At 49.4% G+C, this 12,220-nt stretch overlaps 1 protein-coding gene across 3 annotated transcripts in view; it reads left to right on the top strand.

The window, feature by feature from the left end:
• The first annotated feature begins 79 nt into the window (after nucleotides 1–79).
• Nucleotides 80–12,220, top strand: part of DDX31 (DEAD-box helicase 31) — a 69,057-nt gene continuing 56,916 nt past the window's right edge. The window contains exons 1-6 of one of the 3 annotated variants that reach the window (XM_059141291.1): nucleotides 80–673; nucleotides 5,194–5,450; nucleotides 5,557–5,632; nucleotides 6,622–6,665; nucleotides 7,800–7,870; nucleotides 8,836–8,900. In XM_059141291.1, coding sequence (XP_058997274.1) covers nucleotides 578–673; nucleotides 5,194–5,450; nucleotides 5,557–5,632; nucleotides 6,622–6,665; nucleotides 7,800–7,870; nucleotides 8,836–8,900 — 609 coding nt within the window. In that variant the 5' untranslated portion in view covers nucleotides 80–577. Of the gene's footprint in view, nucleotides 674–5,193; nucleotides 5,451–5,556; nucleotides 5,633–6,621; nucleotides 6,666–7,799; nucleotides 7,871–8,835; nucleotides 8,901–12,220 lie in introns of those variants that run through there. The other 2 variants (XM_059141290.1, XM_059141293.1) reach the window with 2 other exon arrangements.

The following is a 12,220-nucleotide window of genomic DNA, read 5'->3' on the forward strand; positions in this document are numbered from 1 at the left end:
TTGCTAGGCGACCCAGCCCTGCCAGGTGGCCAAGGCGCTGCCTGTCTAGAAAACGCGCCTCCTCGGCGGGGGGGGGGAGGGGGGGGGACGGAGGAGCGGCCGGGGTGGGCGAGGGGAAGGGGGCCGCGAGGGCTCCCTCTCCGGGCGACCGAGCCCCAGGCCCCTGTGGAGACCTCCCGGGCAAGGAAAGCGCCGAGGCCGCGGTGGCCCGGCAGCAAGCGAAGGAAACGTTGGCTGGGCGGCACGCGGCCCCGTGTTTCTAGACGCACTCGGAGAACTTCACCAGCACCAACTCCAGGGCTGGGTGTCCCGTGGCATCGCCCGCCGCGGGGCGGGCCGCGAGGGGCGCCGAGCGGAGCGGCCACCCCGTCCCGAGTCCCCGGCGCCGTGGCCCCTGGGCCCTTAGGGACCCGGAAGGGGCGCGGCCGCAGGAGCCGGCGGGGCAGCTCCGCGGGGTCCTCGCGCGCCGCCCACGTGGGGCCGAGGCGAGCCCCGGGCCGGGCTCCGCAGGTCCGGCCGCGCCCGCGGGTGCCCGCGCCCGCCCGCGTCCGCCCGAGCCCGCGCGTCGCCGTGCGCCATGGCAGCGGCCGGCGGGCTGCGCCTCCACGTCGCGGAGTCCCCGGCCGGCGGCCCCGGGACGCTCTCCGGACCCCGCCGGGCCCAGGCGAGGCGGGTGAGTTCCGGCCTCTGGGCGGGTTCCGAGCTCCCGACCGAGGTCCGGGGGAGGTGGGCTTGTCTAGCAGCTTCGGGAGAAGTCGCTGAACGGCACGTGTCTGGGCGCGGAGCGCTGCGCCGCCGGGGCGCTCCGGGCGGCCGCGGAGCCGGGGTGGAGGGGCGGCTGCCGGCTCGGGCTGCCGGTCGGAGGGCCCCGGCGGTCGCGTAGGGGATGGGAGCGGACTGCCGCCGGGGGTGCCAGCCGGGGGTGCCAGCCCGGGCGCCTGCTAGCCACACCTCCTGACTTCTCTCACCGCCGGTGCCTCGGAGGAAGGTCGCTCGGTGCAGGAACGGGAGCCGGAGCCTAGAGGCCTCCCTCGAGGACTTTCCGAAATGGCATGGATTCTCACCCACGTGCAGCGGGGAGGAACACGGAGCGTCCGTATAACTCGCTCCCTGGGGAGGGGAAAGATGCTTTAAGTTTCAACCTGAGCCAGAGCTGGGAACTGGTTTGATGGTTGACTTCTCGCCTGGAAGGGAGCACGGCTGCAGGGCAGAAAATCTGTTGTAGAATCCCGAGTTAACCACAGAGGCCAGAAATTACACCACCTCGTGCGGAGGAAAGTGGGTGTTTTCTCCAGAAAGCAACAGGCAGTCCCAGCGTGTTGAAGCTGATACTCCTCGAGAGCGTAGAAGGATTGTCTTTGGTGACTTTTCAGTGATGATCAAGCTTTAGGATATAGAGGTTTGGGAGTAGGAGTTTTCAGCTAAGCGGTGGGGTTGCCGCTTCTCTGGGAGGAGGAAACGGAAGCACTGAAGAGCTTCTGGGAGCCTGGGATTTGGAGTAACACAGACCTGGGGTTAGATGCCCACCTCGCAACACGCTGGTTCTGTGAACTTGGGGAAGTTATTTCAGTAAGGTCTAGTTCTCTGGACCTTACTTTTCCAATCTGTAAAACGATTGTAAAATGCAGGGTAGACATAAAATTGTCCACCAAATAAAGAACAGATATAAACAAGTTTCTATTTTATATGAAGTTATTGTGAGGAGTAAATAAAATACACAAAAACTATATTTTCTGGCCCAGAAAAGCACTTAATAAATGCCACTGGTAAGTAAAGTCGTGTTGGTTCCATTTTGAGTAACGGAATTGCTGTGTCCAGGGGTTATTGGGGTGCTTTTGCTGTGGAGGTGCCTGGTAACATAGGGGCAGCACTATTAACACCACCTTGAGTGAGCTGAAGGGATATAAATAGGATGTCTGGCTTCATGATCGCTTGAACCGCCACGTCAAAAGGACGTGTATTAGTGAGATGATGCCGGGGATCTACAGGGCCCTCATCTGCATCCGCATTTTTTGTCTTGAATGGGAATTACAGGTATGCCAGTCTCATCTGCCAGGGGCCCAAATTTGGGGCAGTTAACTAATACACTGCCTTTGGAGAGGCCTCGACAACTTAAGTGATGCTGTACGTAACAGTATGTAGTGTTTTCATTCTAAAAAATTTTTTTTATTATTCAGTAATACAAGTTTATTGTAGGAAATAGGGAAAAACTCCGTAACTGCCGTACTCAGAGGTGACTCTGGTTAACGTTTTGGTGTATATCCTCGTAGAAAGCAAACAAGAGATCAAGTTACACATGCTGTTTTCCAACCAAACAGGATACAGTTAATAAATAGTATTACAGCATAACCATCCGGAACCCTGGCCGTGGAATCAAGGCCTGAGCAAAGCCTGGATCCCTCAGCGATCCTGGGACAAATTACCTCGTATCTCTGCCTCCGTGTTCTCCTCTTAAAATGGGATGATACATTAGCTAATTCTCATAAGTACTTAGCATATTTCCGGGGCTCTAGTGTATTTATTAATATCAGAAGCGTAGTATTTAGACTTTTAGGGCTAGGTGGGCTGTAGAGGTCATCTGCCAGAAGCCCCTTGTCTTACAGGTACAGGGACGAACTCACAGGGAGGTAATTTGCTTAGTGTTGCAGAGCCGACTTTTTAGAAGTGCAGGTGCGTCCTTGCTCCTCGTGAGGCATTTCTGTCCCCTCCTTTCCCTTATGACGTAGGCCGAGGTGGCCTTCTTGTTTCGTGCTTCCATGATCCTTTGTACAGACCTCTTCTGAGTACAAACACAGGTTTGGGTTTCTGGTTTTATACTTTTGTCTCTTCCACTAGCCTGTGAGTTCCTCAAGGGCTTGACTAGTTTTTCAGCCTTGTATCCTCAGAACCACACTACTTGACAGCTGCTGAGTGGTCAGTTTTTTTAAAAGAATGTGTTGTGGCTGCTGGGACAGAAAAGCTAACAAGCACTGGAATAGCGTCCACCTTATGGGAAGGGATAATCCCGTTGTTGTCATTCATCTTACAAGCATTTATTGAGCACTTACTCTGGGCAGAATTGAGCCCATACAAGGGTGCAGTGCCACGCAGGACAGACTTGTCCGTTTCCTTGTAGAGTTTACAGTCTAATGGGGATGACTGACATCACGTAACAAATTACATTTCATGCTTGTAATTGTCCTGAATGCTACAGTGAAGACAAAGGATGCCTCCTAGGAGAGCCAAGAGTAGGAGTCCTGGCCTGACTCGGTGGACAGAAGAGGTCAGGAAGGTTCTTCTGAGGACCTAGTAAGCCTAGATCTAGAGGATGAGTTTGAGTTAGCCAGCCAAAGGGTGGGGGGAAGGGTGTTGCAGACATGGGTATGGCAATAGCATGTGCAAAGGCCCTGAGGAAGGAAGAAGCATGGGGCTTTCTAGGAACTCAGGAAAACCAGGACGACTGAGGCACAAGACGAGGGCACTGAGATGAGCAGAGGCCAGCTTCTAGAGGGCTTTATAGATCATATTACAGGTTTTTTATTTTAGCCTAAGAGCAGCGGAGAGCCTGTGAGATATTGTGCCTAATTCTGAATACGTGCTTTTAGAGAACAGATGACGTGAGAATAGAAGGTGACTGGGATGAGAAAGGATTGAAAGCTTGTGTCCTATTTGGGCTACTAAGTCCGAAGAAGAAACAGGCAGTTAAACGATGTGTGAAGGAATGCGATGCCTCGGACTAGCAGAGAGTTGGTCAAGGTGGCAGATCTTGTCCAAGTGTCAGAAACAGCTTCCTAACCCCTAGAATTTGGTGTCTCTGGCGATGGAGAACGGTAAGGGGAGATGTGTAGGCGAGGCCTACTGCAAGGCCACCTGTCGAGGAGCGTGTAGTAGGAAGTCCGTGCCTGGTGGGAGTGCTCCGAAGAGTGTGTTGTTCCATCAATCAAGGAACGACAACATGTTTCATTCTGCCTTGTAAATGATTCAGCAGACCTGGAATGTGACTTTATTTCTTTCTTTAATCTGAACACTCATAAACTTGGGACTTTGTAAGATAGATTTGTAAGATGATGGAGTAGGTCAGTACTTCCTTTATTAATAGTAAATACTCAAAAGTGTATTTATTGAATTATTTAGATACAGGAGTTCTGTAGTTGTCAGGAACAAACAAGTGTTGCTGTTGGTGGGTTAGCCTGCAGCTGACAGTCATGGCCAAAGCAAGCTGATGTGTAAATGGAATCCATCATTTCAATCTAAGGGGAAAATAGCATTCCAAGAGAAACCAAAATGCCAGGACAGTAAGTCCTGGCTACTCATGGGATGTTTTTTATTCATGTGGAAATTGGAAGAGAAGGCCAAAGAAAATAAAATGTTTCTTCAAAGAAAATTGGATGTTTCTTCTCCTAGGAGAAGTTTGGACATCGGGTATATAACCACATCCACGTTTCAGAAATAAGCAACAGGCAGGAGAATGCCGAGTGTTGTAGCCTGTAATCGGTGATCAGGTGGGGACCTGAGAGGCAAGGCGAGTTGGAAATAATTGTGGTAGAAGTGATGGATGGAGCAGAATTCTCATTTGGAATGGAAACGGCGAGTGGGAATCGTCTCCAAGCCATCTGAGTCCGGGGAGCAGCGTGAGGGGGAGGATGACAGCAATCCAAGCACTCTGGGGTAGAGCAGTAATGAAGGTTCCCGCTTCCTGGGCATGGGCAGGGCTGCAGCATCCCATGTCTAGTCACCAACAGGCTTTGTCGGTGGAGAAAGAGGATGTGCTCCCCCTCCCCTGTTCTTTTTGTGTAGGTGGACATCTAGAGAGAAGGATTGACAGTGCGCACTCTTGACAAGGTGGGCTTCTCCTCCCTTAAAAAGAGACTCGCATTTGTTCACATACAGCCCCACAAAGGGTTCTCCCTGCTTGATCCTTACCCTCATCTTGGTGGGGTTGATGGTGAAGATGGATGGTGAGGTCTAGTGGATGAATGAGCTGAGTATTTGTGTTTCCATCTGTTTTATTTTGTTTGTTTTTTTCTTTTGGGGGAAAAAAAAAGGCTGAGTCAAAGAATCTGATTGCAGACCCTAAACTGTTGCTTGACATATGGGACATAATGATCTCTGCAGGGAGAGATGCAATTCCGTGGGCAGTCAGGCTTCACTCCGAGGTCTGTCTTCATGGACTAATGCATCTCTTGTCGCTCTTGCCTTTTGGGAACAACGCAGCAAGCAGAGGCCACCAAAAGAAAACACCAAGCATCCGGGGAGGCTCCCCCAGCGAAGCGGAGGAACAAGGCAGCGTTTCTCCTGGCCAAGAAAGCTACTGCTAAAGAAACACAAAGGACTTTTAAGGGGAAGGCACAGAAAACATTTTCTCCGAGGAAATCTTTGGTTGGTGTGAGTGACGGAACCCGAGAACAGAAACTGTGCGTTAGGACTTCGTCGTTATTTAAAAACAACCCTGAAATCCCAGAGCTCCACAGGTATGTTCAGGGGCAGGTGCGCTCAGCAACAGGAGGAGTTCAGTGTTTTCTGCCCTTTTTCTCTGTCAACGGGAACTGATGCCTGGGTTTTGTTCATCGTTTGCAGACCTGTAGTAAAGCAGGTACAAGAAGAGGTGTTCACTTCGGAAGCTTTCCATGAACTGGACCTCCACCCACATTTAGTAAGTGTCTCTTGGTTTTTTCAGTGTGGTTATTCCTTGGGAAGGTCTGTGAAATGACAGTTCTAGGAAGAAAAATCCAAGGCTGGTTACTTTGCTCTAAGTTACCTGAATGAAGTCAGATGGACAAGATGCTCTTCCAGGACGATCCCGGTGAGCTCAGCTCACTGTCCGCTGGCCTTCCCCCCACCCCCAGCCCTTTTCTCGAGAACAACGAAACACTTTCCTCACCTAATTCAAAGTAGGCCTGGGGCTCTGCTTATTGGACTCTAGGACAAGCTCCTAATTAGTGGGGGGATGGGACGTGGAAGCTCATGTGGGTGACAGGGGTCATAATGACTAGGAGGGGGGACTGAGCTGGCATCTTCCTATCAAGGGTAGTCTCTTGTTAACAAAGAATTGAGGGAAGATGAGGCTATTTTAACATACATTGTCTACAAACAAATGGGTCGGGGTTTTTTGTTTGTTTGTTCGGACTGTGAACTTTCCGCTCCTATTTGTGAGTAAGAGAAAAATGCATTAACTTTTAGGGAGTCTGGATTCCTCTGTTCCTATGGTCGCAGTTTACTTACCCCTTTAGGGTGGCTCACATAAGCTGTTTTCTTACCTATGGGTTTGAGCGAGGACATCGAACAGGTTTATGCTGTGGCCATTTGGGGATGGATAACACACGGGCACTGCCCTGTGCGTGATAGGATGTCCAGCAGCCCTCCGTGCCTACTCATTTGATGCCAGTGGCGTCCCCCGCCCCACTTGGGACAACCAAAATTTCTCCAGACATTTCTGCGTGCGTGTGTGTGTATGGGGGGTGGGGAGTGGGGGTGGTGGGCAGAGCCACCCCCGGTGACACTTGCTGGTAGGAAGAACACGGGTTGGAGGGAGCACGGCCATTGTCTTTCTCCCGGTACCTTCTTCTTTGCATCCTCATTTGCATTAAATATATTTATGCCAAAAAGTCAGTAGTTAAAAATATTTTGTGTGTTCTCTCCTAGATTTCCACAATAAATACAGTCTTAAACATGACTAGTATGACCAGGTAAGGGTTCTAGGCCAGCCTTGCTTTTGTTAAGACTTGCATGTATATGACCAGTGAAATTGGAGTTATCTGTGGAGCACTGAGCACATTTGTGTCTTGGTGTTAGAGAACACTGTGGATTGTTGCCCGCGGAGGGCTTGAGACAGCACTCGCCCACCCGGTTCTCCCACTTGTTAAATGCAGAGACTGAGTCCCCAACTGCCTCTGTTTGGAGCTCTGATCCGGTCCAGAAGATGTCTGCATGGATCCCGCTGCTGTCCTTGCCACACTGAAAATCACATGTCCACAATAGAGAATTTGTCACGTCATTTTTTAGTAGTAAGAACTAGAGGCAGCCAAAAAGAAAGGAGTAAATATTGTGGTTGGGTGTAATAGATACGGACACAAATGTTTTCGAATGTTTACGAGTGATGATTCTTGGAAAATGGAATAGTGAAAGGTACAGAGAAGAGATGAAATTCCTTTTCGTGAGTGTGTGTGCTTCATAGTTTAATTTTACTCGTCATCACGTTTAAGTCATAGGTACATATTAGTAAGGGTCTTGAATAGAAGGAGGACCCCTCTTACCCATTTTTTTTTGTTTAATTTTATCGATCAAATTTAAGTGAATTCTGTGCCCTTTTTGTTGTTTGTTTTTAAACACACGTGTGGACACACATCTTTGTGTGATAGTCACACCTCGGTGTTTTGGAAACTGGGAAGCAGCTGCAGGCTGTGTGGTTGGCTCACAAGCTTCCTGTATTCTTGCTGGGAATCGTCCTGTCACGTCTTACTGGGTCCCAGAGCCTGCCATGGGAGGCGGGGGTTGGGGGACGGGTATGCTCTCATGGGAGCTCGAGCTTGTCATCATGCCTGTGCCATTTTTCTTTTTGATCCGTTTGCTAGAGTGGCCAATCCTGGCTCACCTCAGTATTTTCAGCTGAGTTCCAGAAACTGAACTCTTATCCCTCCATTCATCACAAGTTTTTCTCAGCACCTTCGTTTGAATGATTAGGTGACTTTTAAAGCAGCAGTTGGCAGACACAGCAAAGAATGGGGGCGGTTGTGGTTTGTGTGTCCCGCGTCTGTGCCTGTGAACAGGGGAGGGTAAAATGTTACAGCTCAGCATGTGTTCTTTCTTTTGGGCTGTCCAAGCGTTCAGAAGCAAAGTATTCCGGCATTGCTGGAAGGCAGAGATGCTCTGGTGAGATCACAGACGGGCTCAGGTCAGTTGCCACTTAACTTCTGACCCTTTTCCCGGACACCCGGGCCACACTCACATGGTAGGTTCCATAGTGAGGTGTCTGTGGCAGCGGTGGCTTTACTTTGTTGGGGGAAGGAGGGAGGCCATGCTTGCTCTGGAGGAGAGCCCTGAATTTGTTCCCCTAGTGAAAGGAAGGGGAGGTGGGGAGGTTGGTAGTGCTGCGATCAGGAATGATCAGGAGGTGGTCGGCCTCTGTCAGGACTGTGCCCGGTCCCACATCTGTGCACCCGAGCTGCCCTCCGCACTCCAGCGGGGATGAGTATTTTCCTCTGATCCCAGAGCACGGTGCCGGTGTGAGCTCACACTATTTGGATGCCAGTTCTGCTCCAACACAGAACACCGCTTTTGCGTGTTCCAAAATTTTCTGCAGACTTGTTCTTCTGCCCCTCCTGTGCCCAGAATGGCAGGTTGGCTCTTCACCACGCTCCCCGTCCCCAGCTCAGCCACCATTCAGGTGTGTGGAAACCTGAAGCTTTTGCCATTCCTTGGTTTCTCCACGGTCTTCAGAGGCCGGCTCGGGGTTCAGGCTGTCTCCCAAGCACGTCAGCGCCGTGCAGGTCGTTTACGTAACCGTGAAGTTCAGGTGCATGGTTAGGGGCGACCTTAAAGGGGTTTTCTAGCTTTGAGGGGCAGTCCTCAAGTCGAGCCTTTGTGTAACTTGAGACATGTGTCATTGTCTCCCTTTGTTAGCTGGATGAAGGATTTTAGCTGCAGGTGTTTTGGGAAGTCCTGGATTCACAAACAAGATCGGGAATTGTGGCAGATGGGCAGATCCCGTTCTTGCCGCTCCTGGATGTCGGATGTGCACTTATCCGTCTCCGGACTTCAGTGCTCTCCAAAGGAGCAGAGCCCTTTTTCTTAACGTCCTTTGCTTTTCCTACATCTTTAGGGTCTATGATTTTAATTGCTTTTGTACTTTTTTAAAAGGTAAAACTCTTGCCTACTGCATCCCTGTGGTCCAGACACTTCAAGCAATGAAATCAAAAATACAGGTGAGTATCGTGTTTTTCTGTTACTGCTCATAGTACATAAGCAACATCCAACTGATCCAAAGTAGTGATACTGGGACCAAAAGAATCTGTTTCCATTTAGCAGTGTTTTTTTCTTTTTGACTCATTTATTACCTGAACACTTTGTGTCTGAGGATTGTGTCCAGAGAAACTAGAAAAACTATACTTGTAGTCATCACGGCAGTTCTAATAGGAAACATTTGTAAAGTACATGCTCCTTGTGTTGGACATTGTTCTGGATTCTTTGTCTATGTTTATCTTCTTGAATCTTCAACCCCACGCCTCGGTCTGGTGAGTTACAGGTATTACTGTTAGCCTGAGTTTACAGAAAGAAGGAGGCTTGGGGAGCAGCGGGGAGTAGTACTTGTCTTTAGGTGGGAAACACAGTTAGTGCTCAGGCCAGAGGGGCTGAAAGTGGGGTCCCTGGGTCCTGTAGGAGGCGCGTTCACTGCCGGGCTCCAGGGGCACAGGCACTCTCTCAAAACCCAGCCCAGAGTCCCACAAATACGTTCTGGTTATCCTCCGTGGAGAGGATGTGGTGAGATCTGAACTAGGAAGTGAGGTGGGCGCCACACGCAGGTGGGAGGAGCTCCTCGGTTACTTTTTTCCCCTCTGTTTGGGCAGACAGAATGAGGTGTGTGTCCAGCCCACCTGATACCGAGTGACAGGCAGGCAGTGGTAGCTTTGGATTATAGCCCACAGGTTAAAACTAGCACCCATGAGTACAAACTGATAGATTATTGTAGATAGATAGATTGTATTGTAGATAGATTATATGTAGGTAGATAGTAAAAGTGATAAATTATTGAGGGAACAGATAAATAGGTGGGAAAAGGAGAAGCAGGTCTCACAGTGTCGTAGGAGAGCAGCACCATCGGCCGGTGCCTTAGTAACACAGTGTCACACGTCATAGATGCCAAAATGAGGGGTGAGAGTCTGATGAAAAATGGGGTATTTACCTATCTCCCTATAAAACACCTCTTAACCTCAAAGGGACAAACAGTCACTTCACACTGGGGAGGCCTGGCTGCCACCGCCTTCCCCAGGCAGCCAGCGTGGGCATCCCCAGTGCCGGGACGTGTCAGCCTGCACGTCTCCAGAGAGGTCACAAGTCCCACTTGTGTGGTTTTCCTGCCCCACTCGCGTCTCCTGGATTTAATCACGAACAAATATCAGACAAACACAAATCTAGAGACCTATAAAGCAACAGACCGCTAGTGTTCCAAAGTATTCCGGTCACTAAAAACAGAAATGCTGAAGAACTGCCCTCGGTTAAAAGAGGCGAAGGAGGCGTGACAGCTCAGTGCGATGCCTGGTCCTGCTCTGGGTCCTGGTCTGGGGGGAGGACACGGAGAGGTCAGTCAGTGAAGTCGGGATGTGGGCTGTGGATTAAGTCGGTCTCACGTCAGTGCCAAGTCCCTGCTTTTGATCGTCGTACTGGGATTTTGAGACTTGAGAACCGTAGGAGTAAGCTGGAAGAAGGTATAAGAGAGTTCTTTGCACTATTGATATAGTTTTTTTGTAAGCCTTCATTTATTTCAAAATGAGTTTTTAAATTATACTTAAGTTTTATTTAAACAATTTTAAATCAATAAAACGAAATCCTACACAACATCTAAGTGGTGGGACCTTACATAGACATTAAAAGTGGTTTCTCTTTGTGAACTTGACAAGTGTTCTTGCATGTTAAAACGAAAAAGGCAAGGTACAGAACAGTATATACGGGATGATCTGATTTCATAAATAATGCCCTGCGTGTGTGCATAAAAAGACAAGGAAGAAACTATTCATACTGGTTTCCTCTGAGGTGGACAAATGAGGAATTTATTTCCCGCAGATGACTGATTTTTTCCTTCCCATTGGGCACTCTTCAGTGTGATAGCTCAAATAAAGGACTTAGCACGGGACTCGTCTAGCTAGAGAAGGAGAGAGGCCGAGTGTTGCCATAATGTAGGAAAGTCTCATCCATTTATAAATTCTAGGGGAGTTTCTTACTAACCATGGGTTTTGGGGGGCTTTTGTTTTGCTTTGTTTTTTGTTTTGTTTTTTATAAGGTTGGAGAGTTGGGGAATCCTTGAGCTGGCGTGGGTCCTGTAGTTCCAGCACAGCTGTCTCATTTCGTAGGTCGGTGACCTGAGGGCAGGAGAGATTGGATTACGTTCCTAAGGGCGACCGTGCGGTGGGCAGCTCTGCTCAAGGCCCGGATCTGAGTGTGTCTTTAGGCAAACCATTTCGTCCCTCTGTGTGTCAGTGACTTCACATGTGGTGCGTGGCTCCAGGGATGCCGTGAGGCTCCTGAGCTAACGCACGTGGAGGGCGGAGAGCCGGCAGGTAGCCAGCTTCTGCAACAGCACCTGCTCATGCGGCTTCGGCCATCACTCCATGGCACGGCCGTGTGGCTCGTTTGAAAGGCAACAATTTGATTTGCTTATTATCTAGAAATGTTCACCAGCCTGTCTTCGTTTTTATTCATTCCATATATTTTAGCATCCATAGCAGTTCATTCTATTAAAGATTGAAATATTCTGTAAAAGAGTCCAAATTTAATGCATTTATTTCAAGTGATATTCAATAGAGACCCTTGGAGTTCATCGTAAAATGATTTGACCTGTGAAAAACCTATCTGGAGGGAGCGGCGAACTCAAGGCACCCAGCAGAGTCGTAAATTACTTCGGTGATGGGATGAGAACGGATTGCTTTCCTGCGTTTTCACTCTTCCCGTTATGTGGGCTCTGATTTTCTTAACAACGCATCCAGCCTTCTTTACTCACTTCTGCCCTGCGAGGAATTGATTTTCCTTTCTTCTTCTCTGTGTAGAAACACCTTTTGAAATGTCAGAATCTCCTAACGTCACACCGCGGCACGTTGATACTGTTGTACTAACATGTTTACTGTTCCTCGCCTGGGCCCCGCAGACTTGATGTCGAGTACAGACGGCTCTAGTTCAAATTCCAAATCCTTTTCTCCTTATGGGTAAATGTTGCCTATGCAAAACAGAAAGACCATGCTTGTGATTGGATCAGCTCGAAACCTGCACTTAGCTCCTGCGCTAACATCGTTTTGATTAATTCCTAAGTGTCTGTGAGCACTCTAGAGATGCAAGACACTGCTGAGCTGACCGAGGCCTTCACTGGCTTGCTTTTTGTTTTCTTATTATTATCTTTGTTATTATTTTTTAGATACAATGTACACGTTAAAAAAAAAAAAGTACCAGACAATACATGCTGGGAAGTAAGTCTCACACTTCCTCTCCCCAGCAGCAGGGCAGCAGCAGGGCAGCAGCAGGGCACCACCGCTCTTTC

Source organism: Mustela lutreola, chromosome 12 (genome assembly GCF_030435805.1).
Source record: "Mustela lutreola isolate mMusLut2 chromosome 12, mMusLut2.pri, whole genome shotgun sequence".
NCBI classification, from domain to species: domain Eukaryota; kingdom Metazoa; phylum Chordata; class Mammalia; order Carnivora; family Mustelidae; genus Mustela; species Mustela lutreola.